We start from the raw sequence: 27,750 nt of genomic DNA, 5'->3' as shown, positions 1-27,750 counted from the left end.
TATTAAGTGCTATATTTAATGTTTAACATTACATGAATCGCGCTGTATTATCAACTAGTTACAGGATCTAATTTACTTTGCACATCCGGACAGTAACCGGGACTATAATCGTGTGAGTTTGTTGTGTGTCTCGAATAGTGTCTTCTGTACACATGTTGTAGGTTGTTGTTGTTGTTGTTGTTTAATTAGCACGTTTAATTTTTACACAATCATTTTTTACTTTTCACTTTATGCTTAGCGGGATTTGGGACACTTTTGGATATTCCTCTGGCTGTTGAACGATTTATGTATGCATGTGTGTAGATCATAGGTATATGTACGGATTTATTATTCGATGAAAACGTAAAGTTGATAAAATTAAAATGAGAAGAAGCGCGGAAGAATGAGTGCAGCAAGTAAATGATATATTCCTTCCTATTACGATTACGATCCTAGCGAATGAATGGTGGTTGCATCGGTGTACGCACTTTGCGATCCAGCGCACAAAGCAGCGAAGCCTCCACAACGTCGTCAGCTTATAACTTAGGGTTCTGAGGGGGACAATGGTTGTTTGGGATGTTTTGCTTGGTAAATGGTCTCGGGGGGGCCGTGGGTGGGGGTTCGAAATCGTATCTAACTCTAAAACTGAATCTTGATGCGAGCAGAGCGCCACGTCAGTTGGGAGAGGGATGCGTTGCGGCTGCCTGTTTGTCCGCCGGCGACTGGGTAGGATTGGCCGTCTTTCTCGCCGGTCCGAGTGCGGCAGCCAGACGCTGGCTTCCGCTATTGCTGCAGCTGCGTCCCCTGTAGCCGCCCGGTATCATGAGGCCTCCTATGCTGCCGCCGCTTCCGCTTCCACTCCCACTCCCGCTCCCAGTTCCAGGCCCACTGCCGCCGCTCCCCCCACCGCTGGCGACCGGTGTCCGAGCGGACGCCGGCGCCGTCGTCGTCGTCGTCGTCATCAGGGTGGTGGTGCTGGTGGTACTGTTGCTGGTAGTGGGTCTGCCGCGCCGATTCTATTGCTACCGGCGATTGATCAGCCCGTTGGGGGGCGCCTGCTGGCTGGCCGTATGCATCAGCTCCAGCTCGACGAGGAGTGGGAAGTGATCAGAGGGTATGTGCGGATGGGGGCAGCCCACCACCTTGTTTTCGCGCAGCCAGTCGTTGGAGACGGGTCCAAGCAGGCCCAGCGGCACCATGCCCGTCTTCGTATAGAAGATGTAGTCGATGATGCCCTTAAAGTCGAACGTGTAGTTGGTGTGCGGCATGATGTCCTCGCTGTAGGCGGAGGCCAGCTTGAACGAGTGCGTGAACTCGTTGGTGTCGTTCGAGAGCAACCGCTGCAGGCAGGACTTGTAGCCCATGTCCTTAAAGTCCAAGTGGTCCATGGAAACGCGGCCCTTGCCGAGGAACTCAACCACGCCCGAGTCAGGCAGCGAGTTGAAGTCGCCGCACAACAGCAGCTGGACGGCATTCGAGTCGTTCTTGTGCCCGGGCCGGAAGCTGTGGCTCGCCTCGTCGATGATCGTCTTCAGCTCATTGCTCAGCATCATCGTCTGGATGAGCTTGACGTCACAGAACTCGGGGTCCCAGTGAATATGCGCCGTGCATACGAGCAGCGGCTGCGAGATCTGCGTCACCTCGGACATCGGTTCCCAGGCGTTCTCCTTCACCTTCAGCAAGGCAGCCAGGCCTATGTTGTCCTTGGGCATCACGCGGTTCAGCATGTTGTCGGAGCCCTCGGCATTGGCCATCGCCAGCTGGTTAAACTCGATCAGGTGCTCTTTGATCAGCGTGAACCTGCATAGGAAGAAAACATCTGGTGTTAGTTCCACTTCTAATTTTCTAATTTATGTGTTCACTTACTTTGACGCCCTGAAGAATATCGCACAGCCGTCGACATACTTCCGCTCCACCTCAGACATGGTCTTGGCTCGCGACTTGGGCGAGAAAATGCCCTCATATCCATCGTTCTTGAGCTCCGGCAGGAAAAAGTGATAGAACTGTTCCGTCTCGATCTCCTGCAGACTAATGATGTCCGCCGCGTAGTGGCGAATCTCGTCGATGATGGACTTTTTCCGATACTCCCAGCACAGCGCCCACGATGGACAGTATCCGTACATCTGTCGCGTCGCGTACTTGTCGCAGAGTACATTATAGCACATAACCGTAAAAATGCCTGAAGAGGAACAAAAATGAGTTTAATATCTGTCGTTTTTCATTGGGAAAACGATATATTTTTAAGGGCTACTGTCGATAATATTCGATTTTCCATAGCTCCTTCATTTTTTATATTTTTTCTTATTTGCATACTTTGGTTTTCATTACTCAAAGTATTAAAAAAAAAATAAAAGAATATGATTATTAATTATATAGATCTTTTAAATTAACATATTTCCAATTACACGGATCAATTGTTTCGGTTACTGAATGTTTAATTAAACAACAAAGAAAAACTAACTTCGGGCAGCCGAATTTTGTATAACCTTCTAGTTTGCCATAGAATCATGACATCGAATCATATCTAAGTCAGAAATGTATTAATTTAAATTAGGAAAACTTTTATATATAAGTTTTTAATAGGCCAATAAATCAGCATACTGATGCTGATCAAAAACATACATGATTTATGGGGTCGAAAAATCTAAAGAAATAAAATCTTTTTATACAATTTTTTTCGAATTTTATTTTATCAAATGTTAAAGAGATAAAATATCCAGAAAGACTCGCCCGTTTATGCTGATCAAAAAAAAAAATATATATTGCCCTGCATGGGTATACAGAATAATTAAATCATTAAAATTTATATTAAAAAATAACTAAAACTCCCTGCAATCGATTATTAAGAACGATTATTTCGATTTTGTAAATAATGATAGAAAACATTATTACTGAAAAAGGTCTTTAATATTAATATTCACAAACTAAAGCTCTCGCATATGTAAATACATATGTCTGCCAATCACTTATCGATGGAAGTAAAATGGGATTAGCTTGTCAAGCCAACTGGGGCACAAGTACAAATGGCTAATAGAAAATTCTTGTTGCTGACCGCTCGGTGGAGCCATTAAGAGTCTTAATTACAACTTACAGGCTGGTCGCGTTTTGTTGGGCTTGGCCAGTGGCAGCCAGGGCCTCTGGGGCGGTGGATTGACGGTAACTGCAAAGAGAAAAGAAGTCACGGTTAGCATTAGTCGAGTGGAGGCGAGAGATTATGAAATTATCACTTGGAACACACAAAGTCACATACACACGCACACACATACACATACTGAGAGTCGGGTATAATCTCCTATAGCCCAGTGACACACTGCGATGGCTCCATCCATCCATCCACGTTCTCCCACAACCACTTTTACCCCCGATTCACCCGTACTACTCCCCTCAAAGTTTGCAAGCGGTGAAAGTGACATGCACAAGCAATCAAATCGCTTCCGCCTTTGGCTTGCCCCACCGCGATAGCACCACCAGGCGGTCAGGTGCTGCTCCGGCTTTTGCATTTGCCAAAGACCAGTGCAGTCCAGCAGCGATTGCGGTTATGTGGGTACAAGCACAGATAGCATTTAAATGTAAGTTAAATTGGGCATTACAAAAAAATGTAAGCCAGAATCTTCTGCTATGGAAGCGCTTACTCGCATATGTACCTTTCATGCACCCCAGTACCTGTAAGAGTACCTTACCATCACTTGTGGCGAGATAACCACTTACGGGCACACGGACTCCTCCAATTGGCAACGGGCCCGGGTGCGCAGACAGAGCTGCGGTTGACTTGAGACGTCTGGGAGTAGAACGTGCGACACTGCTGCTGGCCCGAAAGCGACGAATTGGGCAGGAACTGCGGGTGCAAGTGCATGTACGGACTTGGGAGCAGGGACGGCAGCAAGTTCGAGCGATAATGCTGGTACGGATGGGGGTGTGGGTGCTGGTGCTGGTGGAAGATCTTCCGAGCCACCCCCCCGCCGTTCATCGGATTGGCAGCCGTTGTGTTGGTAGCTTTCCAGCCTGCTTACAACAACATATTTCCGCAGAGAGGCGACTTGGCGCCACAGCGTGAATTTGAATTTTCCACTCTTTCCGCTCTTTTTGGCGACTTCTACGGGACGAGACGAAGCTCTCTCCCAGCTGTGCTTGCTCTCTTGTCACTCTCTCTTCTAGCCCTCACCCTCTCTTCTGGCTCTCTCCGCTCACAACGCAGCGCTCTCCGCGGGTCTTCTGCTGATTTGTTTTGTTTTGCCTCGCAGACTTGTTGATTGTTTTTGCATTTCTTTTTCCCTCTGGTAATTTTGTGCAAACGGACGGATGGGCACCGTCGTCGGCTAAAAACTTTCACTTTTTAATAAATTTTGTGATTTTTGTTCATAATTTTGTTGTTGCTGTCGTTGATGTTGCTGCTTTTGCTGTCTGCGCCTTGTTTTGTTTTCGGTTGTTGCTGTTTTGTTTCGTTTTTATTTGGATTTTTTTTTTTTGCTGACAGCCTTTTTAATGACTACATTAACACAGCTTTGATTGCATTTTAATTGTACAATTCGTTTTTAGGACCCACTCCGACTATTACCACTCTCTCGTTGCTCTTTAATTATGCAAAATGGTTATTTAATTGGCACGAGTGCAACAAAAATCGCATAGACGCAACAGAAACTGAGTCACCGCAACATGCAAAGCAACAGTAAAAGGATGGAAAGAAGATCAACGTAACGTGTATGTGTGTGTGGGTGAGTGTAGGTAATAACTAAAGTGCGAGAATTACAAAACAGACAAAAAGACTTCGACAACGAACTCAATGCCAACTATTGTGGGCAAATAGCACCCTACCCCCACCTCATTTATAAGTCGCGGGGGTTGGCGATGGAGGAGATATGTCAGTGCTACACTAACAAACAAAAAATAGCAAATTAAACAATCATAGAATCGTTTTAATTTTAATGGTATATGTACATCTCTTCTGCAATATCGCTGTGAAACCAGAAAAATAATCGATTTTAATCAAATTTTGCCTACAAAAATATCGACAAAAACGTGTATATTCTGCCAGTTAAAATTCCTATTTAAGTTTTAACATTTTAGAATATTACTAGTTTTATTTTATTTAAAATTGTATTTATTTATTTTAATAATAAATAAAATTGGCAAGCTTTCTGTGGGTTTAGTTGCCCACTGTTAAAGTGTAGGTTAAAGGTGTTCGGGGCGCAGTTAAAAGAGGTAATGGTGAATTATGAAACTTTTACCCAATTGAGTACGCCCACGCATCCACTCCAAACTCCCATCCGTTGAGTGGGCTGCCGCCTGGTAAATAATTTCACCGAATTTGTGAGTGATTACCCCATTGGACAGGTGTGTAACAAAAGACGACACACACATCAAACACTTTGGGAAAACAAAGCGATCAACGAAATTTTAAAACAAATTTGTTCAGCCAGCGAAGCGTGCCACACTTTCGAGTGTACCGAAGGAGGTGGCAAGAAGATATGGATTGTGGAGTTTGTGGTTAGTTCACAGGGAAGTTGAATGGAAAGTTGACTACTAAAAAATAGCCAAATTTAAGTTAAATTATAAGAATAATAGAAGAAAGGATAGAAAACCTATTTTAAAAATATATACCAGAATCAGCAAACTTATTTCTTATGGCATTAATAGGGTTTCTTTGAGTATAGTATTTGATTGTATAATTTTGACACCTAAATAAATAGAAATAGAATAGAAAGAAAAGGGCTTCTTGTAATAACTCAAGGTCTAGCCGGCTGCAGGTCTACTTTTAGCTAGGCTAAATATTTTGTTTAATTTGTCTTAAAGCATCTAAAGATTTCTCTAAATATGTATATTTTTTTAATCTCCCGATCCTTGCCTCAATTCTACTCTACTCTCAACATCAATCATCTGTAAATATCCACCAGCACACAATCAAGATTATTTATGGCCTAATGGATGCATATTAATTATGTTTACTCTCTCTTGACACGGTTAAGTCAAAGTTGTACCATTGTGGATGATGGTTCAATATTCCCGATGTCACGCCATGTCGTGCCTATGTGCCTCCCACTACCCAGATGATGGCCAGATTATAGCCCCTTCCCCTTTCTCTTGAATTTCGGTTCACGTCCCTCCTCGGGGGCACCACTAGAAACCCCTTTCTATCCAAAAGATTTCATGGTCGCTGCTTGCTAGATGTTGCATTTGAAAACAAAAAGAAACGAAATGAAATACAATAGCGATAGCAAAAAGAAGAAACAAAAAATATATATAAAAAAAAAAGAAAAAAACAACTCGCAGAGACACAAGACAACAAACAAAAGTTCGAAAGGCAAAAACCCAAGTGAGCGTATCGAAAAAGAAAGTGAAATTCAAATTGAAATTTGGTGCGATTAAAAACGCCAAGAGGCCAGGCCAATGCAGAGGGGGCCTGTTTGGTGTGAGCGTGTGTGTCGGTGTTGGTGTTGGCCAACAATTTCGTATGCACAACACGCCTGAAGATCGAGGAGTGCAGAGTGGAGTGGAGGCTTGCTCCGAATAGAAAACAAAAGTCAACTCGCCACTTGCCACACTTCTTCGAGCACAGCAATTAGATAACTTGTTTCATTTGCACCAGTTTTTTCCTACCAACAGCAACAACAACAACGATTGATTGCCAATGTTCAATGGCGTTCAGCTGCAATCGCAAGTTGCAAGTTGCAGGTTGCTGTTTTCTGTTTTCTGGCCGCGTTGACTGGTATTGCCTGTCAGTCCACTTTGGTCGCCATTGCCATCGTCGTCACCGTCGATGCGATGCCTCCACTTAAGACAATCTGGCATTAAAATCATAATAATGAAAGACAATTTAAGGTGCACTTCAGGCGCTACACACACACACATCCCAAATAAAACCAATCCGAGACAGATGCGGCCAAAGTATTAGAACAAAAAAATTATATGAAACAACTAAAAATTATACTAATTTAAAAATTTAGTTATTTCTAATAATAAAATCCAACGAAATTCGTCTGGCAACATTTTTCTTGTAAATTTTGCCACGTTAGATTTCAGTTTTCATATTATGTAAGGAACAATGGGTAACCAAAGGTTTTTGTACTTGGGAGAGCCTATGCAACATCTATTTGTTGCCAGTACCAATAAGTGTTGCTCAACATTTTTCCAGGAACATTAATCTAGAAACAGCCATAGTAGAATTATACAAGGTAGTCCAGTCTGGTCCCAAATGTTTGAATTTTAGGGCTTATTTTGACAGCTCATGTTTATTCATTGAGATAAACTCAATGGGTTGAGTAGATTGTGTGCAAAATTTTATTCCTGTCAATCTGAGCTAATAAAAAAATAAAATAAAATGTCTTACTGCAATTTTTGTGGCACAAACGTTAAAGCCAAATTGATAAGAACACCTAAATGTGAATTTCGGCGAAAAACGTGTACAATCTTATAAACATAGTGTGTTTAACACACATACTATTGACATTTCACTCATACTTTGAGACTATACCCGTCTCACGCACACTTTGATGAGTCGAACTAGGGCTTATTTTTTCCGACTGGACTACCTTGTATAATTCTACTATGGAAACAGCATGTTTCCAGCAACATTTATGCACTACGCCAAGTTTTAATACAATAATTAGGCATAGTGCGGTTTTTTTGTTAAAAAGAAATAATAATAATAATAATTACATTTAAGAATTATTCAATTAAAATAACGTTTTAGTTGCAACTTTTTTAAGAAATCTTTTCTTTCAATTAATTTTAATTAATATCCTTATTCTAACAATTAATTTCAGTTTTGCTTTCTTTTCACTTTTACTATGTTGTTTTTATCTTTTCGGTACTTTCTTGGCAAAGGGAAATCACCTTAAAATCTCTAGAGTTTTACCCGAAACTGTGGGATCCATGTATATGCATATGGATATATGGATGTGTCTGCGTATGGGAAACCAGTTGGACAGCATTTGCCGATGCATTTCTTGCAGTGGCTCCACACACCGATATCGCTGCTGATCGTGAGCGCCATATATATTCAAAAGACTCCAATTGTGCTGCGTCACATGGAAAATCAATTGAAAATGTGCGCGCACAGTGATTATGCACAGGCGAGCGAATGACGAGTGGCAACAGCCGAGGCAGCTCCGGCATCGATGGAGCACCAAACATCCCAGCGCCACCGGTACATACCATCGACAGTCGAAGTTGGAGTTGGAGTTGCAGACAGTGGCGTGGGCTTTTCTTTCCACGGAGTTATATACATACATATGTATGTAGTATTAACACGCAGAAAAAACTTAACTAATTCTTAAAACTATAGACCAGAAATCCAGTGATATTTATTTAATCCTTTGGTTTTTAAGAAAATTTGTTGAATTAGTTAAAGACGTCACTAAATTATCGTTAATTTTTTGGCAGCGAAAGATTAATAGTATCTGGGAGCATTATATTCATCTGTCGTTGCCTTAATTCTTCTATTAAATCTCCTGATTTTTTTTTTCTTAAACACAGTTTGATTGGCAATAGAATTTTGTTAAAATCAAGATACAAGATACTGCTCACTTTATTTTTTCCGGGTGCAGGCTACCAGTCAGGCAGGCAGGCATTGGCAGCATCTTCGTTGGAGGCGGCAGGGGCAAGCTCACGCGATCGGCCAACAATGCCGCACGCTGCTTGGTTACGTTTATTTTTCTTTCGCTGATCCACTTTTAAATCTTTGCGCGCACTCGCGTCCGTCGCAGTGGGTACTTTCTCTCTCCCGCAGATGGAAAGCGGCGACGAGACAACTGCCTACTGCCTTCTGCCTGCCGCCTGCTGACATTGACGCAGCCTGTAATGGGCCATCCATCCAAGTAACCAACCAAGGGGCGACCAGCCAAGCCCCAGCCCGAAAGAAATTATCCCTCCAGGTAGGCCAAGCTCCATACTCGCACAAAGGGAATCAAAAAGCGATGGCATGAATGAGTAATTTTACTCTCTAAACTTTAGAGTCTAAAGTTAGTTCTTAAGATTAAAATAAATAAATAAAGTCAAACTAAGTTTGAACGCATTAAAACACTTCTTAATGTCTTCTAAATCAGCATAACTAACATTATGAAATTGAAAAAATTATTTGACAAATTAAATAGCTAAAAGTGAAATTTTGTAAATATTTATATGTTTAATCATAATATTCCCTAAATTTTAAGCAGCTAAAAAAAGGCCCAAAAATGTTTTCTCTTGAGTTTCGTTTTTATCAATTGGACATATTCGGTTATAACTGTGCGCTGTTTTTTTCTTTTAACGATCACTTTTGGCGAATTTGGAATTATTCAAGTTTCACTTTTTGAGGAACTAATAAATTATACATTTTAAACTTTTTACCTATGTAGCGCATTCATTTTTTGAGCTGCATTTTTTGAATAGTTTTCAACCTTTTTTAAATTAAGAACTTGGAAGCAGGAAATACTTTTTTCCCCAGTGCAGTTCCCTGGCCATAAAACTTTCTAACCATTTGCACTTCCTTTTACGCAACAACAACCTTGATAAGCTCCAGTCAGCCCCAAAAATACAGAAAGAGAAAAAAAAAAAACGAAAAATGAATCAAAAACGAAAACGAAAAGAAAACAGGCTGTAAGTGCACTTCCGCATTTAAAACAATAATAAAGGCGAGACGAGACGAAAACATTTCCGATTTCTGTTGCATATTTATAAGAAATATGGGCCAATTATGCGAATTACTCCACAAAAGGCACACACAAAAAAAACCAACGAATCAGCCAAGCAACAAGCAACGAAAATAAAAACGGAAAAAGCTGTGCCATGACAAAGCACAAAATAATACGAGTATAAAGCCAAAAAAAAAAAAGTTCACATTTCGTAACCGAAATAACAGTTAACATTCACAAAGGCGGACAAACGAGGTGGAGCTCCAAATCGTCAGCTGTTTTTGTTGCTGTTGCCCTCACTATTATCATTTTTGGCACTAATATCATCATCATCATCGCGTCGGCCGCTTCTTCACTCCCAATTGCAGTTATAAATACCGGTTTTGCTATATAAATAAACCATTTCAGTTTTTTTTTTTTTTTTTAATATTTTTTGGCCGTTTGTGGCCGTTTTGTCATCCTCAGCGATACTTAAATGGAGGCGAAAGTCGGGTATATTGGGCCAAAAGGGATCTACTTTGAAAATGAATCCCCAAACCAGTAGACTTTATTACAGTTAAAATTGCACGAGTGTACACAGTAATAATTTATTGTTTTTGTCAAGTTTTTAATTGATCTCAATATCCAAAAAAAACGAATATAAATTTAATAATCTATCAGTTCTTTATATATTAATAAACAAGACAAATTGCAGATATGTTATATAGTCTATAATATATTGTCATTAATAAAAGGACAATGATAGAGAGAAAAAAGTCTTAAGAACAAAAGTGGCTTTGGTTTGGAGCTGTATTGCAATAGAATTCCAAATGAGTTCTAGCTGAAAATAGGTTGAATCTAGAGTGAGGCTAGCAATAGAATAATGACATAGATCGTGTAAGGAACAGTATATCAATATTATTGATCTTCTTTGACAAGATCGTAGAAAGATATAACAAAATTTCGGATGACTAATATTTAATTTCAATTTAAACGGGACATCCTTTTGGTTCAAGTTCTCTTCTGTACATATTATTTACAAGGCGTCTATAAAGGTTTTACAACTTTTACAGGGTATCAGTATAGTCGTGAACTTTGAACCTTTTCACCGCACTTCCTCTTTCCACTCTTGAATTCGGCATGCTCCACTAAATCGGCAAACGTTGTGGGAATCAATGCGCCGCGATGCGTTCAAAATGCATTACAAAGCACAAAGTGTTGTCATAAAAATTAAATTAAGTAAAAGCCGAAAAATGAGAAGAGGGGCGACCAGAGGCGGGAAAGAGATCAACTGACTTAAGCCAATTAAACGATTAGGTAACAGCAGCAGCAGCATCGTCGTATGCAGCACACACACACAACAACAAAAAAACGTCGTCATCAGGCAGAAAAGCGGCAATAACAATAAAGCCCAGACGAGTCGAGTTATAAACCTACATAGAGCCACAAAATTTGTACAGACAACGGTGGGCACTCTGTGTGCTACGGAGTGGCCAACAGAAAAAAGCCAGAAACAGACAAAAAAAATTAATTCATGTTGTGCTCATTTCGTGAGCGGACAAAAAAAGGCAGAAGAATAAGCTACAACACTATGGTAAGGTCCAGTATATAACCTTAGAATTTAAATGCCCTTAAAAATGTATCGAATTTAATATTGTTTTTATATGATTTATTGGTCCGATGTGGGTTATTTCATTCAGATTTCAAACGGTCTAGGTCGATTTGGCTGTTGATGCTCATTAAAAATATACTTTAAAGGTTCGGAAATGACTCTTTTACTGCGTTGCAAACGTCTGAATAAGACCATAGAAGTGTATAATACAACAATTTCTAAGAGTTCTTATGAACAAAAAAATATATTGTGTGGAAAGTAGCCAATTTTCCTGTTACTGCACAGTGACTCTCACCATTAAATGCCCATCTACATCTTTTACAGATTCCTCATCATGAACAAGATATACTCCACTCTGATAGGGTATAATAGGTTACAACGACAGCACAAGCCGCTCACAAATGCCATAAGCGTTAACACGGCCAGCCACAGCCCTTTGGCTGCACTCCGTCCACTTGATTTATGGGTCCGAGTGATCAGCGATGGTGCAGCTTCTTTCTTTCCGAAGAAGTTTACGTCACAAGCGACATTAGGACCCCGCCTCCCGTCCAGCAAAAGATTTCGTCATTTGAGGCTGCAGCCACGCAATGCGAGATCTTGTGGATAGGTAAGATGGGACCAGCTCGAAGTTCTAATAACCGACTGACCACTCTCGTAACATGTGACCTAATCAAGTTTGATAATCTTCTAAAGGCATCGTAAAAAGCTAAATTGCGTTGCATATGTATATGCAGTTCTGTAGGCCTGACCTAACTAAGTTTTTGCATCAACTGAGCGTTAAATAACCAAAGCAAGTTATGACTGGCTTTCTAGAACTTGGCCAGTAAATCGTCAAGGTGTTTACTTAATAGAAACATCAAAATCATTGTTGTATTAAATAAATAATTTTGGGAAGGAATTAGACCGAAATCTCCAGCAAAAGAGAGGAAGAGAGGGGAACAAAAACTTTAATGAATTCTCCTTCTGTATCTTCTATCTTCACAGACAATCAAATTTACACATTGCTCAACATGAACTCCCATTTTCTGCCACTGAAGCTATTCAAAAAGCTGAGACGGAGGCCCTTCATCTCATGAATAGTGTGATACACTACAGCTAATGGCCCAGACAAGTAGCAACCCGGCGATTGTCTGTGAAAATCTAAATTCGAGTCAGCACGAGAATGGCTGAAAAGAAAATCAACAACACGAAAAATAAAGAGAAAAAAAAACCAAGTAAGACGACCCAGCGAACGAGTAGACGGCATTAAAAGTGGAAAATAAATGTAATAATGACATTTGTGGCCGTTAGGAAGTTGGATTCTTAACTGTTTGACATTTTGCGTAACCTTTTTCGTAGACATTTGGCCTTTATTCGGATTAACCGCTTTTTTTTGGGTCTGTGTACAGAGGAAGTTGAGATAGGAACTTGGGCAACGCAGACGGACGACGACGACGATGATGATGAACTACTGCCGGTGCTGGTGATGGCGCTGGTGTGTGTGGCCCACTGAACTGGCCAAGTTAATTGGAAAATGAAACTTTCAATTTCATGGCGAAATGCTAATTTCTAGCCAAAGAAAAGTCTACTGGAAAAGTAGCATGACCAATTCGTTAGGGACAAAAAAGGGGACACTAACCCAGCAAAGTTTTCTTACAATTTGTTGACACGTGAATACCCTTATATATATATATTCATACATATATATATATAAGGGTATTCACGTGTCAACAAATTGTAAGAAAACAACAACAAATTGTATTAAAAACGTATATAGTTTAGACATACTTGATACCAAATTAATTCTTAAGTGTTTCTTTTTAATAAGTCTTACGCAGATCGATTTGAAAACAAGAAGGAAAGCTTCAATCGACCGACTGTGAAATAGCCGGTACCTAAACTTTACGGGCTAGTGGTCTAAATAAGCTAAAATTTATGAAATACCTAAATTAAACACTGCTGAAGGCAGATGAAGGAACAAGGTTGCAAGGAACATGTTGCACAACAACCAAATAAAGACAATGTTGCCAGGATCTTGATGATTACAAAAGTTCAACATATACTGCAATTTTATACACAAAATAAATAAAATTATACAACAAATAATACAAATCTTAAGTAAACTTCAACTTGAACATTAATTTCCGCCGCAAAAACGCCACAAATAGAACGACAAATTTGGAATACCCGCAGCAGCGAGGGAAGGTGAGGAAAAACAATTAAATTTCAGACGCTAGAAGGAAAAGAGAGAAAAAAAAGGCTGGCATGTTGGAAGACGACGCTAAGAAAGATGGCCCGCTTCGTTGGCCAGCGGCAATATCTATGGTCTATGGCTGCAGCAACAACGAGGCAGCGAGAACAACAACGCGACGCATTTATTGACGTAGCCAAAACACATTAGCCACCGTTGTTGTTGCTCCCCGGTGGTGCTAGCTGTGATGGCTGATGGCGCAAACAGTGTTGCAAATGACCCAATTGTCCACTGACCCACTCAACGTCGAACGCTCCTCTCGTCCGCTGTCCGGGTCCGGAGTGGTCCGAGTTCGGACCTCCAGAGCTTTGCTGTTGTTGAGAAAGAAGAGCAGAGCAGAGCTGAAATCGAGCCGGAAAACTGGCGTCTTTAGAGAAGGCAACTTAACAAGCAGTTAGACCTCGCTCAGAACCCCAGCTCCGACTTGAACATCAAAATGAGGCCCTAAAATGGAGACATTAATTAGCCTAATGACGGGCACAAAATGCCCAGAAATTAATTTGCCGGTTACGGTTATGACAGCGGTTAATCTTTTTGCGAAAGCCGGCAAACCAGAAGCAACCACCAGAAGATTCATCCAGGTGAAAGGTGGTCAGCCAGCAGAGGTTCCCACTTGGCTTTTGCTATTTGAAATCTCGGTGCAGCAGCGATTTAAGAGCCCCGGCTAATGTTTGGAAAGTTCATTTTCGAGTAGTGCATTCAAAGGGATCGGAGGTATCCGGGGTATCCGAGGGGTTCAGTTCGGTTAGGTTCCGAGTGCTTTTGGGCCTACGTTCTGTTTGCTTTTCCGGCTCAAAGTCGGCTCAAACGTGCCTCATTAGAAGATGCGAGTTGTGGGCCTTTTCAACAATATACATATGTATACCCAGTGTGTGTATGGTTTTCATTTTGGGGCTATCAAAACAGCAATCAAGTTCTTTTTGTTTGACATTTTTGTTTACACTTTTTATTGAGTTCTCGTTCGGGCTTAATCAAAATAAATAAGTTGGCCATATTGTGTTTGGTGTGCATGTGTGTATGGTGTGTGTGGGTTACAAACGATGGGGGGAGCTTTATAGACTATATTTATTGTTATTTGTGCAAAAACGATATGCTTACACTATACGAGAGAGCACACAACAATACGATCTAGTGAAAATATATATTAATTAAATAAATTAACTTTGAGTGGTAATTTCTATCTGGGGAATAGTAACACAAACTGCCAGCCTGCCTGACTGCCGGAACCTGCTGCCAATAGAAAATCTGTGACATTTTCCACAGCAGCAATGGCAGAAAATGTTGATGCCAAGATGCTGAGACCAAGACTCTGAGCCACCACACGATACCAGCCAAGCCAAGCCAAGCCAGGCTGAGCCAGAGTCGAGCAGAGCGGAAAACTTCAAGCAATTTCTGTGCGCGCGTTGTTCGTGAGTTTCTTTTAATTAAAAAGAAAAGAGAAAAAAGGCGAAAACTTTTACTCGCCAACTCTCCAACACAACAGCTAAGCAGGTAACTAGGGCTGCTCTCGATTTTCAGATTTAGATTTTATGCTTGGCGATCATCTCAGTTGGAATTAATTGTGCACCAGATTTTGCTTCCCTCCTTTGGCTGTTTTAGGCGCAATGAGTATCATAATTCGAAAACATAACACGATAGATATAACCCCATGTATCAGAGTGAGAATGAATGCCTAACTCTTACTATTAACTGACGAATATTCTAGGGGAAAGATAGGAGTTTTTAGTTCTCTGCTGCAATGCGTTTCAGAATGACTTTATCTATATCCGATTATTCACTTTACTTCTGCCTCAACAAAGATTTAAAGGCTCGACTTGAGTTCAGTTCTGAAACGCATTGCACATAATAATTTCAATTTTGTAACAGACAATTTAAGACTCTAATAAAACCACCAGAGATCCTTTCTATGTGTTCCTAAGGTTATCTTAGACCCTAGCCAAACTTATCAGCTATAAAAGTTCACGTTGTAGCGCTTCGATTACGGACTAAGTAAAAAACCACACCGACTAAACCAGATAACGTTAAGGAGAACCCAAAAACTATATAAAAATACACACAACTAACATGTAGGAACGTTGCTTAAACTCGAAAGATACAAGCTAACACATGGACAAGCCAAGTCCCAAGACCCTTAGGTAGGTTTCTGTTTCTCCTGGCCCTATGGGAGGGATTACGTTAATGCACAAATAACAACGGCAATTAAATGTATGTGTAGGGTAGATAGAGATACATAGATATAGGCATAGGTATAGTTATAGGTTCGCATGGTTCGCATGTGATCTCCACACGATTTCTACAGTTTCTTCTTCTTTTTGCGCCACAAAATCTGCATAAGAGTCGCACCCTTCCCCGTAACCCCTATCTCCACTTATTCCTCCTCCGCATCCGTTGTGGTCTTTGGCAAAAAGAAAAAGAAAAGAAAAATGTGCCTTAAAAATACAGAAATACAAAACGCCGCCGGTGACGCGCGCAGTGAAAGTGAAAGTTGAAGTGGAAGTGGGATTCGTAGACGGAATCGGAGTCGGAGTGTGTATGTGGTATGTACAAGGTTTCCAGTCCTCAGTCCCCAGTCCCGGCCTGTCTTCATAAGTTTCCCATTTAGTTGGGATCGCTTCCATCCATCCGCCTGCTTGCCTGCCTGGGCCCATTTGGTCAACTCGTTGGCCTTTTGTTTTTCGCTTCGATGATCGTTGATCGCAGTTCGCTGTTCGGTGATCGTAGCGGCGACTGAGTTGATGATGATGATGTGATGATCTTCTCACATGTGCTTTGTACCCATTTAATGGGTTTTCTTCTTTCTTCATTCGCTTCGCTGGGATTATGCAACTTGGGCTCAGGTTTGGTTATTGCTTTTGGTAGAAACTCCCAAGTGCTTTCGGTAGACTCAAATTTTCCAATCAAAATCCGCCCACGCGCAGGGACTCGGCTCTTTTTCATTCTTCTTCGATTTTGATTTGATTTTCCATTGTCGTCGTCGTCACGAGATGGTGGAAAACGCTGGCTTCAGCTTACCCACCGTGCCCAGTATCAGCCTGGCGGGTGTGGCCCGGCTGTCTGGGCCCAGTTTGGCAGCTGCCACTTGGCTGTCATCGTGGCTGCCACCTCCGCTAGCATTTGGTTGCCTTCCTCCACGCCACACCAAGCCCAGGCAGTTGTTGCTGCCGGAGCTGCAGTTCTTGGTGCTGCTGGTATTGTTGTTGTTGTTGTTGAAATCCACCAGAAAATCCAAGGCTGTGGGCGTCACATCCGTCAGATTCAAACGCTCAAAGTTAAAGACGAGACCCGAATCGCAGTTGTGGCTGCCAGCGCTATCCAACCCGCTGTCGCTCGCTGCTCCCGATCCCGATCCAGATCCCAGCACCGCCTGATCGGCCGCATTGCAAGTCTCGATCAGCTTGCGTGATATCTCATTGAGACTCTCGTCCAGCAGGGTCTCCGCCTGGGCGGATATCGAGGAGGAGGAGGCGTTGCCCAGCTTCCCGCCTCTGAAGCAATTGCCAAACAGATCGTTGGCTATGTTGATCCCACTCAGGATGTCGCCGTACCCGGAGTCATCGCTCAGGCACTGCGAGGGCGTGGTTACCGCACTTGGGTGGCTCCGCTGGGATCCGATCACGCCCACTATATCCGCCCGACTGCTGTCCCCGGTGATGGGTGCAAACTCCTCCGTGGTCTCCTCCTGCAAGGCCAAAGACGTCGAGCTGGGCAAGCTCTGGCTGCAGATTGAGCTGTCGCTGTCCGAGCTATGCGTCGACGAGGTGGAGGAAGTGGAGGTGGAGGACTCCTTGCTGCTGCTGCCTCCCTGTTCGCTGGACGAGGCATCCGAAAGGGATCGCCGGAGCGGGTAGTCCCACAGAGAGCGAAGCGGATCGCAATCGCGACAGAAACAAACGCCATGCGTGTGATCGTGCTGCAGTATCCCGGACTGCAAGTGATAGGATCCTACTGCTCCTCCTCCCAACAAATAGGCCTCGCTCTGGTTGGTAATCTTGGGCTGCATATCCGACTCCATCTTGAGTAGCAATCCATTGCCCGGCTTGCGATCCTTCTTGCGTCGCTTTCGCGGCTTGATAATCCTCGGCAAACAGGTCTCCGATGGGTTGGTCTGATCCTGGCAGCTGGCAACACTATTTTGTGGCTTCTCTTGGCTACTGCTGCTGCTACTAAGCACCGGCGGTGCAGAGTTTTGGTAGCGCAGAACTCGGGATTTGTCCGCAAGCTTAAAGCTGGGACTGGCCATAGCCTGATAGGCACTCCAGTTGGGCGGCCCGGGATGCGGATGCGGGTGGTGCTGATGGTGGTGATGCTGCTGTTGCTGCTGCTGATGATGTTGCTTTCCATTCTGCTGAAGCAGGGGCATTCCCTGGGCGTGCACCGCCAGCTGGGACATGGAGGCTCCGCCCGGGGGCCACGCTTGCGGCGATTTGGGGGCAGATTTTCTCAACAGCCGCTGGCGCTGGGCAGGCGACAAGTGAGTGGAGGCATTCGAGATGAGCGGTATGCCGGCGCATTCGTTAATCCGCTGCTGGTTGACCACGCCGCCGTAGCCAACTGGTTGGGCTGCAGTGGCTGCCACAGGTGCTGCCGACCAGCTGGGTGGCGGATGACCATGGTGTAGTCTGTAGGCCGGAGGTTGCGAAAGAGTCGGCGTTGGTGCTGCTGGCTGGACTCCAGGCCAATGGCTCAGCGGATGATGCGGCTGCGGCGGTGGCGGCTGATGGTGGTGATGGTATCGGAGCGGAGCGTAGTTAGATGCTGGTTGTGGTGGAGGTGCAGTGTCTGGTGCCCTGTAAACGGACACATGCGATCTCATGCTCCGGCCGGTGGCTGCTGTTGTCTTAATCCCAAACTGAATCCTGTCGGCGGATCGAGTCGATTGCACATCACTTGGCCGCTTAAATCGGTTGGCTTTGTGGGCTTTGCAGGGCTCTGGGCTTTGGCTACTTGACTCAATGATGCATTTCGGTTGGCCAACAAGCGAGCGGCGGCGACTCCAGCGCAACGAAATGAAAAGCGAACGCCGAAGCGAAACTGGGACACGAGTTACGAAACAACACACTCTGCGGCACTCCGAGTACTCAGAGGTGGCGGCGCATGCGCGAACGGAATACGAGTTCGAGTCCGAATCCGAATCGAGGCGGAATCGAGAGCGACGGTCGCGAACGGGTTTCGTGACTTGGAAAGCGGCTGGAGAGCAGAACCGGAGCTAGTGCGTCCGCCTTGTAGCCAAGCGAGCGGCAGACTGAAGTCAGCTGCTGCTGCGATCGACAGCTTGGCCCGGCTAACAGTAAAAGCCGTTATGCTCTCTCACGAAAGCTAAGCCGGCTCTCTCTCACACTCAGTCTTTCGATCGTTCGCTCTCCGCGATGAGAAGCTTTGCATGTCGAGGTCGAGCCGTTCTTTCGACCGCCGCTGCCAATTGTTGTAATTGTAATTGTTGCATTCAATTAAATATTTTTAATTGTTGCCTCTGCACATTATGTTTTTTTGGCATTAATCGGCAGCCGTGAGTTTGAACTTTAATTATGTCTCTGCAGCGACTGGTTTTCAGACTGGATAAGCCTGGGAAACACCATTAACTTTTAATAATAGCCTAAAGACTGAATAACTACTAAGGCTGAAATCTGCATTAACGGGTTTTCTTAGGGTTTTGAAAACAAATCGAAGATATGTTCTAACAACATTTTTTAGAGTTGATAAGCAATTTAATACTTAAACATATACAAATCTTTTATGTTAATGTATAGTCGGCCACAACAAAATTAAACCTATACAAAATATCCTAATTGTAAGGTCTTGACCTTGTTTTGAAACCTATGTCTTAGCAGTTTTATTTATTTTTATCTCTTTAAGTTTTAAATTTAAATTTAATGATTTCTGTAGATTGATCATTTAAAATCGAACAAATGTACATCACGTAAAAAATTCAAGAAAACCGTGAAAATTCTTTATATTTTTATATATTTTATATTTTTTAAATGGCTATAAATTGTTTAACTATATCCTATACCCATCAGAACTTAGAATACAAATTGAATGAAATTCATAATATCTTGAGAAACTTAATTTCCCATTCCCATTTTTGTAAAAAAATGAAAAGCCTAATTTTAAACCTCAAAAAAAAACTAAATTTATCAGTTTCACCCCACGTATTTTGTGATTTTTCGGCCTACTGTGTTAGGATACGTCAAAGAAAATTTGTGCAATCCCGATAAAGTCCCAGTAAATCGAGGGACCCCAACCCGGAGCCCAATACCCATATCACAGTTAACGTTCCCGAGCGCAACCAACGTTAACTTTCTCTTTTCGGAAGCCTTTTTCGCGTGCTTTCCTTTTTACTCCACACTGGCGCACACACATACACACAGGAGATGCTTACGCACAAGCACAAACACACAGGAGGCAATATATATTGGCGGGGGGTGGTACTCACATGACAAGTTGTCCAGCATGTAAGTGAGCAGTTTTTGCGTGCCATTCGGCTCGTTGTAGATGTTCATGAACTCCTTTTGCAGCGGATTGCCCATGAGTCCCAGTATGACGAGGTGGAACAGCTTGCCGATCTCGTAAGGCAGCACGCGCAGAAAGTTGTTGTTCAGCAGCAGTTCCCTAAAAAGAAGACATCGATGGAGTGGGGGCGAGTGTGAAAAGCTTGAATATAATCGCAGTGGTCATTAGCGGGGTTACGTCTAGACAATTGGTAATTGAATATAAGGCGATGTTATGAAGTTCTAAAACGCATTAAACACGTATTTTATATGCTTTTAAACAAATCTCGACCAGACGTAACTACGTTACCGGCAATAGGCACCGAAAACTCACCGAAGCTGGATGAGTTCGCCAAGCTCGGCGGGAAGGCTCCTCAGCTTATTGCCGGACAGATCCAAGGTCCTTAGGCTGATGAGCATACCCACATCGGCGGGCAATCGTAACAGCTGGTTGTCGTTTAGATAAAGCGCGGTCAGGTGCTCGAACTCCCACAACGACGGACTAATGTTCCGTACGCAGCCTGCACAAAAGAAAAGGGGCATAAATTAATCAAGGATCTTGGCAATCGGTTTATGGTTAGAAGAAACTCACCAGTAATCTCCAGACCGCTCCAATTCGTCTTCTTTCCAGCGGCTATGTCCTCCTGCGACAGAAAGATCTGCTGTCTCCGATTGGCGCTGTCGTATTTGTCTTTGTTACGAGACATCTTATAGTGATTGCCTGTTCAGGATATAAAACAGTTATTATTAGTACAACTGTACATAGTGAGAGGGAGATAGATGATCGGACTAAAAGCTTGATTGTTTTAAGGAAGTTAGGGCTCATGTTAGGAGACGAAACCTCGCTTAGTCTTTAGCTTATATATGTAAGTATATAGTTAGGAGAATTGGAATCAAATCATAACCTTTCATAATAACCGCCTGATGATAAGCGTCTCTGCAAAATATTAATAAAGTGGTTTCAATTATTATTATTCATATTAGTAAACAAACGTGGATGGTTGGTTGGAGGTTTTTGGGGTTTTTTGGGTCAAAGGTCGTAAAACAAATCATAACTAACCCTTCAAATGGAATAAAGTGAACAGTTTGTTTTATGTGAAAATTCAAAACATACCAAAATTAAATCGCAAAATATTGTATTTATATTAAACGGAACATGTTTTATTACAAAATTAAGCTAGTAATTTTGAGAAATCCGTTAAAGGATCTTCCGGTTTTTAAAAATTTCTGCTTATAAGCCAAACTAAAAACTAGGAAAAGACATCTCAGGGCTCAGTTCTCTGATTCATATTTCAAAAATTAAACAACATAAAACAAACGAAATATAAATTTTGCCATTGAAGGGTTAGATGCAACCGAAAAGGACTTTTTGCAAGCGCGCGCAAAGTGCAAGCACACAACATACAAACACACACGCGAAAAAAGAAAACAGACGAAGCACACACACGCAGAGTCCGATACAGTTAGAAAAGGAGAGCGATTTGGCGAATGGCGTGGGCGGGCTAAAGAAGAAGAGCAGCAAATGCGTTGGCGGATATCGCATATTGGACAATATAGGGCATTCGGCCGGTCGCTGGGCAACACCTGGTATTACCTGGCTGAGCTTAACCCTGGGAGTCAGTTCCGATCAGCTCAGTTCACTTTTGGCAGGAAGTCACCGCACTCAGATTCAAATTAACTTGCCGCCTCTCCTCCTTCACGCGCTCTGTCTCTCTCTCTGCTATCTGCACGTAAATTACTCAATAATTTCGAGAAAATAAAGGTAATCCGCAATCGTTATTGACCAATGCGTTTTGTTGTAGTGAAGCCGACTGTCCGACACACTGCAAATTTTTGGGATTTTCTAACGCCGTTTTGTTTTCGGGGCCTTTTTGTTTTCTGTGTCTGTTTGTCGAAACAGAACGATTCTCCTGCTATTCCCCTACTCGTTTTGGGGCGCTCTTTCTTCTGCTGCGCCTCTCCGCTCCGCTTTCCATTTATTTATCGCGCGACTCGTTTTCATCGTTGTTTCTTGTTTTTGTATACATGGTGGGCCGCGGAGTTGCCACTCGGTTTATCAGTGGATGCGTATCACGGGTGCTGAGTAATTTACAGCCGAATTCGGTGCTATTTGGGAATCTCTGCTGTGGCTTGATTTTGAAATAAATTGCCAGGTATATCCGAATTCGACTGAATGTGCTTTTAGTCAAAACAAAACAAGCGCCCACCCACACACGTACGCCAATCGCACTCACACACATACACACACAAGCACGCACAGACGGTCACAGAGGAGCGGGGTTAAAATAAAAACACGTAGATTTCGTACTGTTTGCTTTGCTAGCCACTTTTTTTCGTCAACGCTCTTTCTGATGTTAACTATGCTTCAATCGCGATCTATTTGCTAAATTGTTTGATGGTTTTGCGAATTTGTGCTCCGCTGCTGCAGCTATGTGTAAACTCTCGTTCTCCGCTTTCCTTCGTTTTCCATTTCTCTTTTGTGCTTGTTCTGCTTACGCGAAATGCCAACTCGCTGACTATCGGCTATTAATCGCGAAATTTCGCTTTCAGGGCTGGCAAAATCGGCTGAAAAAATAGCAAAATAGCTGAAAAGCCGATAAATGCCACTTGTGCGACCTATCGATAATCACAGTTATCGGCAATTGGCTTGGCCGCGAAAAGGAAGAATATAACAATTAATATTATTTATTCTTATTAATTAGTGCCAGTGCTTTATGGAAATGGCCAGAACTGCTTTGTCGTTTCATCTTGTGAAGTACCTTAAAGAAGAGGAGCAGATGGTTTTGGCTAATACCGACGACTCGAATAGGGACGCTGTGATGACCATGTACAACAAAGCAGTAAGCGCCCTTTTTGGTTTTATTTTTTTTTTTGGAATTACTGATTTACTGATTTACTTACACACAGAAAATCACAGTGAACGACATGCAGCGCGAGTTCACTCCGGAGGAAAAGCGGATGCTGTGCGAGACCACCAAAGTACGGGTGAATATGCACAAAATGAACTTTGTGTGGGACGTCAAGCAGCGGTTCGACAAGAAGAAGCGCCTGGAGAACAAGTCCGAGAGCTTTGTGAACCGAATGTTCGTAAAGGCATATAAAAGAAGGATGTTCCCACTGTATACGGATCAGGAAATTGAGAGATACAAGGCAATCGCCGCCGCTCAAACCAAAAAAGACAATATTGTGCGGGTAAAGATCTGGCGCCGATCAAACGGCCTAGACGAGAGCAGTGAATCGTCTATAAACATCTCGAGTAGTAGCAGCTCGGATTCGGAATCCGAGAATATGCCTCTTCTTTTCATCGAGTCTGATCGAGCTACGTTGGAATCCCAATTACAGTCCCAGTCGGATGAGAGTATCATGGCCCAATTTCTCCCGCCAGGCGTCCAACCGCCTGCCAGCCTGCCTCCCATTTGCACCGAGTCTGGTCTAGTCTTTTTGGAATCCCAATCGCAGTCCCAGTCGGATGAGAGTACTATCGCCCAATTAATCCCGCCAGTCATCCAATCGCCAGACCGGAAACCCTTGTCAGACTTCGAAAGGGAGCAGTGTATGGGCATTGGCGACCAGGATGAAGTGGATAATTCAGATGTCAGAGCCGAGCCACCCACTGCCGTGGCAGAGAGGAATGTACATTCCCTCGATTGGATGGAATTGGCAAACGATATCAACTCTGAGAGCCTTTCAATGCGGACTATTCTGCCTTCACAAAACACGGAGCCAGAGCCCTTGACGGACTACGAATGCTTTGGTACCCAGGTGGTGGCCGCGTCTACCCAGGATTCGGAGTCATTCCTTTGAAGAATTAACTATTAAGTTACTATATTAAGTTTTCCTATATGTTGTGTAATAACTCATTATCCATTCATTTGAAGAAAATACTAAGAAGTTGTTATATTAAGATTGCCTATGTTAGAAGTAATAACTTTTTTATTATTTGTAAACTTGAAGTTGAAGCTGTTTGTTTATTGATCGTGCTTTCGTTATGTGCAGAAATGCTTTGGCACCCAGGTGGTGGCCGCTCTACCCAGGATTCGGTGGAGAGCCAGGCACTCCTTTGAAGAATTAACTATTAAGTTTTCGTCTATGGTATGTAATAACTCTTTATCTATTCGTTTAAAGAAAATACTAAGAAGTTACTATATTAAGTTTTCCTATGCTTTAAGTAAAAATGTATTTGTGAAATGAAAGTTTAAGTTTTTTGTTTATTGATCGTGCTTTCGTTATGTGAAGAAATATATAAAAAATTTAGTTAAAAACATGTCTTAAGGTAGAGAAAATGATAAAATTAATAATAATAAAACCTTAGGCTACAATACGTGGCTCAATTTTAGACTATGTACATCTACTAAAATCTAGGACGACACGACGATACGCAACCGGAACTGTACACGGAGTCAGAGTTACATTTAAAATGCTCGTTTTTACATAATACGCTATGTACATCTATACAGTTAGAAACTAGCTCTAAACATGGTCCCACGGGGCGACAACGTGGCCGGGCAGTGGCAGGATCGGTAGGGGTAGCGCTAGCGGTGGGTGCTATGGGAAGTGATCAAACAGGAACTGTTCCATGAACAGCGACTCCGAATGCTAGTTGGACGAGTTTTCGCCCGGCTCGCTAACAGCAATGGTCATCTTGGTCTCATCGCTGCTGTCAGCCTCGGGCTCCTCCCCGTCGTCCATCTCATCCTCGAGATCCTCGAGGTCTTCGTCCTCGTCCAGCTCTTCGTCTAGCTCCTCGTCGTCGTCCTCTTCGGTCATCTCATCATCCTCCTCATCTTCATCCTCATTGAAACTGTCGCCACCGCCGCCGCCACCGATGGTGCTGCCCTCCACAGCTGGCAGTTGAACGATTGTGGCACCGCCAGGCGTCACAGTTGAGCCCGCAACCGTGGCCGCCACGCTGGACGCTCCACTGCCCGTGGCGCCCGCTCCACCGCTGCCCGGAATCTCAATCGTCACAATGCCGCTCATCGTGCTGATGCTCTTCGCCGCATTGGAACTCTTTCCCTCCTGCTTGATGCTCAGCTCAATTAGCTCGACGCCGGTCCGGCTCTTAAAGTGCGTCTTGATGTGCTTAGACAGGTGGTCACTGCGCATGAACTTTTTGTTGCATTCGCGACACTGGAACCGCTTCTCGCCCGTGTGCGTCCGCCGATGGCGCTGCAGCTCATCGGAGCGGGTGAAGCGCTTGCCGCAGAACACCCAGGAGCAGACGAACGGCCGCTCCCCGGTGTGCCAACGAAGGTGGGCACGTAAGTGGGAGGTCTTGCCGTACACTTTCTGGCAGCCAGGGATGTGGCAAATGTGCTGGCGTTTCTTGTCCGAATGCTTCTCGCCGTCGGTGCAGTTGGGACAGGTGCAGGCCACTCGCTTCAGCCGGGGCTTTGGCTCGCCAGGGACCGCTGCTCCTCCGCTGCCAGCTGTGCCGCCACCACCACCACCACCTCCACCTCCAGTTGCCGCACTGATGTTTGGACCATTCAGATTCTGGACAGGCGTTGTTATTGTTGTGGTTGCACCACTGCTAGTGCTCCGTATGCTGGCTGCCCCGCCTCTGGCTGGCGTGGCAACAGTTACTACTTGTCCACCGGTCACCGGGGCAATCGAAATCTGTGAGCTGGGAGCGCTCACCAGGTTGGGTTTACTTCGCGTGGGCAACGCCACAGGAACGGGCGTCGGCGGGGCAGGTGCCGGCTGAGGCAGGGCTGTGATCTGAATGGAGGCTGGTATGCTCAAATTGGACAGGGTGTTGCCCTCCGCGTGAAGGAACTTGATCTGTTGCGGGGAGGAGGTGTTGTTGTTTGGCGTTGAGGCAGCCGACGGGCGATTGACACCGGCCGTGATGTTAGTGGTGGGTCCAAAGGTGTCCGGTGGCTCCTGCTTTATGCTGGTTATCATCTGCGTGGGACTCTGCGGCTCCTGCTTGGGCATCACCTGCCCCTGACTCTGTCCCTGGGCGTTCTGCACATGGCCTTGCACCTGCGCCTGAGCCTGGGCCATGGGTAGTTGAGTGAGCACCTGCTGGAAATTGGCCGGCAGATTAGGCGGCAGTTGATTGGCCTGAATAATCTGCACCTGACCTAATCCGGGGATATTCTGGATGGGCAGGGCCTGCAGATTGGGTAGCTGCATCTGCGCGGGTACGGTGGGTACGGGTGTCGGTGTCGTCGCCGGCTGTGCCGCCTGCCGGAGCTGGGCAGGAATCACAGTCAGTTGCTGGCCTTGGGCATTGGTGATGGTGATGGGCTGATTGGCAGGCAGCTGTCCCCCCGCTGACGCTTCATTGATAGCCTGCAGGAGTTGCTGGTGTTGCGCCTGGACTTGTTGTTGCTGTTGAGCCTGTTGCTGTTGCTGGGCCTGCTGCTGTTGCTGCTGCTGCTGTTGGACTTGTTGTTGTTGCTGCTGGTGGGGATTCTGGATATGTATGATATTGGCATTTGGCGGCAGCTGAGGATATGGCATGGCCAACTGCACTTGCTGGATTTGCCCGTTGGGAGTCACTATTTGGGCGATTTGGGCAAACTGCGGTATGATCTGCATCTGGGAGGCGGCGGGCATCTGCAGGGATTGTGCCTGCAGCAAGTTTTGCAGTCCTCCGCCCGCGGTCGCTGTGGCAGCAGCCTGAACGGGAACGTGAACCGTCTGGTAGATGGTCTGTCCGCCGGCGGCCTGGACGGGTATTTGCACCGCCACTGTTTGCTGCTGCTGGGGCACGGCCTGCGCTGGGAACTGCACGAGTTGCGGACGCAGCTGCAGCTGGCCATTCTCCAGCTTAATCGATTGCCCGCCACCGCCCAGCAGGTTGGAGATGTTTCCCAATAAACCGTTGGCCGCTGCCACCGACGTTGGGATTTGCAGATTGGTGCCCGGAATGGTAATGCTTCCAGGCAGCTGGCCAGCTGTCGCGCCATTAGCCCCCCCAGCTCCTGCTGCTCCTGCTCCAGAGGCTGTCGCTGCCGCCGCCGCTGCCTGGGTCTGCTGCTGCACTACCTGCTGTTGCTGCTGCTGGATGAGATTGGTGACGGGTATCTGAATATTCGTGCCCGGTATGCTGATCAGCTGCGTCTGCTCCTGCCCCAGGCCGTTTAGTTGCTGCAGCTGGATGCAGTTGGATGCAGCCGGATTGGCGGCTGCCATCTGGGGCGCGCGCAGGATCTGGCCGCTGGGTGTGATAAAGGCCTGCTGACCGTTGATATTCACCGCCTGCGCCGTGGCCAGCTGTGCGTTCAGGTTGGGTATGAAGATGGCCTCCTGGCCATCGATGTTCACCGTTTGCATGGGCATCGGCTGGACGATCTGGAACATATTCTGAGGCATTCCGGCCGCCTGAGTGCCACCGCCGGTGAACTGGTGCGGCATCTGATGGATGTTGATGATCTGCTGCATGGTGGGCGCTCCTCCTGGAACACCCGTCTGGGCTTGGGTGGCGACATTGGACACTGCACTCGAAGACGCCGCCGCTTTGCCGGTAATGTTCGTCGCCGCGGGCGTGGCTTGGGGGGCACTGGTTGTGGCCGCTCCGGAGGCACTCTTGTACTGCAGCATGGCAGCGCTTTTAATAGAGATTTCGGCAGTCACCAGTGCCTCGGGCAAAACATGTTCACTTTTTATATTTGGACCTCAGAGGCACAACGCTCCGCGGCGATTGGGCGGCATTCAAGGGGAAACCTTACTAGTTGGGACATATACACAGGAGCCCGGGAGGCGACGATAGCAGACAAACACAGAAGAATCACGAATTATTTAAACAATTCGCGCAGCGGCCGATTTAGGCGAGATTTTATTTAATTTTGTTTTGACAAACACAAACGCAGAAGAAGAAGTGAGAGCCAGGCAGGGTTGCAA

General features: G+C 44.7%; 4 protein-coding genes and 1 long non-coding RNA gene across 14 annotated transcripts; 2 read left to right on the top strand and 3 right to left on the bottom strand.

Moving 5' to 3' along the window:
• Nucleotides 1-298: 298 nt before the first annotated feature.
• Nucleotides 299-22,346, bottom strand: twin (CCR4-NOT transcription complex subunit 6-like twin). 4 transcript variants are annotated; one of them, XM_070287130.1, is made up of 8 exons: nucleotides 22,205-22,346; nucleotides 20,802-20,833; nucleotides 20,489-20,617; nucleotides 20,231-20,417; nucleotides 19,842-20,017; nucleotides 3,071-3,139; nucleotides 1,846-2,158; nucleotides 299-1,779 (listed from the first exon to the last, which is right to left on the bottom strand). In XM_070287130.1, exons 2-8 carry the CDS (start codon nucleotides 20,806-20,808, stop codon nucleotides 1,002-1,004), a joined length of 1,659 nt encoding a protein of 552 aa, XP_070143231.1. In that variant the 5' UTR covers nucleotides 20,809-20,833; nucleotides 22,205-22,346; the 3' UTR covers nucleotides 299-1,001. The 4 variants fall into 4 exon arrangements, with proteins under 4 accessions (XP_070143231.1, XP_017036288.1, XP_070143232.1 ...); XM_017180799.3 differs by lacking the exon at nucleotides 22,205-22,346 and adding an exon at nucleotides 21,491-21,620; XM_070287131.1 differs by lacking the exons at nucleotides 20,802-20,833; nucleotides 22,205-22,346 and adding an exon at nucleotides 21,491-21,620.
• Nucleotides 10,764-12,807, top strand: LOC138928884 (uncharacterized). Its single transcript, XR_011445293.1, has 3 exons — nucleotides 10,764-11,160; nucleotides 11,503-11,785; nucleotides 12,163-12,807. It is a non-coding gene; the product is annotated as an uncharacterized lncRNA (long non-coding RNA).
• LOC108084549 (uncharacterized) lies at nucleotides 13,956-18,660 on the bottom strand. The gene has a single exon (XM_017180797.3). It carries the CDS (start codon nucleotides 18,219-18,221, stop codon nucleotides 16,386-16,388), a length of 1,836 nt encoding a protein of 611 aa, XP_017036286.1. The 5' UTR covers nucleotides 18,222-18,660; the 3' UTR covers nucleotides 13,956-16,385.
• cav (caravaggio) lies at nucleotides 20,095-24,237 on the top strand. Of its 7 annotated transcripts, none has more exons than XM_070287137.1 (3): nucleotides 20,095-20,108; nucleotides 22,599-22,736; nucleotides 22,804-24,237. In XM_070287137.1, exons 2-3 carry the CDS (start codon nucleotides 22,611-22,613, stop codon nucleotides 23,698-23,700), a joined length of 1,023 nt encoding a protein of 340 aa, XP_070143238.1. In that variant the 5' UTR covers nucleotides 20,095-20,108; nucleotides 22,599-22,610; the 3' UTR covers nucleotides 23,701-24,237. The 7 variants fall into 7 exon arrangements, with proteins under 7 accessions (XP_070143238.1, XP_070143236.1, XP_070143237.1 ...); XM_070287135.1 differs by lacking the exon at nucleotides 20,095-20,108 and adding an exon at nucleotides 21,923-22,049; XM_070287136.1 differs by lacking the exon at nucleotides 20,095-20,108 and adding an exon at nucleotides 22,099-22,111.
• On the bottom strand, nucleotides 24,085-27,718 carry Spps (Sp1-like factor for pairing sensitive-silencing). The gene has a single exon (XM_017180795.2). It carries the CDS (start codon nucleotides 27,448-27,450, stop codon nucleotides 24,493-24,495), a length of 2,958 nt encoding a protein of 985 aa, XP_017036284.1. The 5' UTR covers nucleotides 27,451-27,718; the 3' UTR covers nucleotides 24,085-24,492.
• Between the last annotated feature and the right edge of the window lie 32 nt (nucleotides 27,719-27,750).

This window comes from Drosophila kikkawai, chromosome 3R, assembly GCF_030179895.1.
Source record: "Drosophila kikkawai strain 14028-0561.14 chromosome 3R, DkikHiC1v2, whole genome shotgun sequence".
In the NCBI taxonomy this organism is placed as follows: Eukaryota; Metazoa; Arthropoda; class Insecta; order Diptera; family Drosophilidae; genus Drosophila; species Drosophila kikkawai.
This window is presented reverse-complemented; position numbering and strand designations above follow the sequence as displayed.

What these genes read in the sequence shown, in the direction of transcription:
- LOC108084549 (XM_017180797.3), bottom strand. Translation starts at nt 18,221, where the DNA reads ATGAGATCGCATGTGTCCGTTTACAGGGCACCAGACACTGCACCTCCA.
- twin (XM_070287130.1), bottom strand. An exon ending in GAGCGGTCTGGAGATTACTG is followed by an intron (nt 20,418 to 20,488) that starts GTGAGTTTCTTC and finishes TCTTTTGTGCAG; the next exon opens with GCTGCGTACGGAACATTAGT. An exon ending in ATATTCTTCAGGGCGTCAAA is followed by an intron (nt 1,780 to 1,845) that starts GTAAGTGAACAC and finishes CTTCCTATGCAG; the next exon opens with GTTCACGCTGATCAAAGAGC.
- cav (XM_070287132.1), top strand. Translation starts at nt 22,292, where the DNA reads ATGGTTTTGCGAATTTGTGCTCCGCTGCTGCAGCTATGT. An exon ending in CTCCGCTGCTGCAGCTATGT is followed by an intron (nt 22,331 to 22,598) that starts GTAAACTCTCGT and finishes CTTATTAATTAG; the next exon opens with TGCCAGTGCTTTATGGAAAT. An exon ending in TGACCATGTACAACAAAGCA is followed by an intron (nt 22,737 to 22,803) that starts GTAAGCGCCCTT and finishes ACTTACACACAG; the next exon opens with AAAATCACAGTGAACGACAT.
- Spps (XM_017180795.2), bottom strand. Translation starts at nt 27,450, where the DNA reads ATGCTGCAGTACAAGAGTGCCTCCGGAGCGGCCACAACCAGTGCCCCC.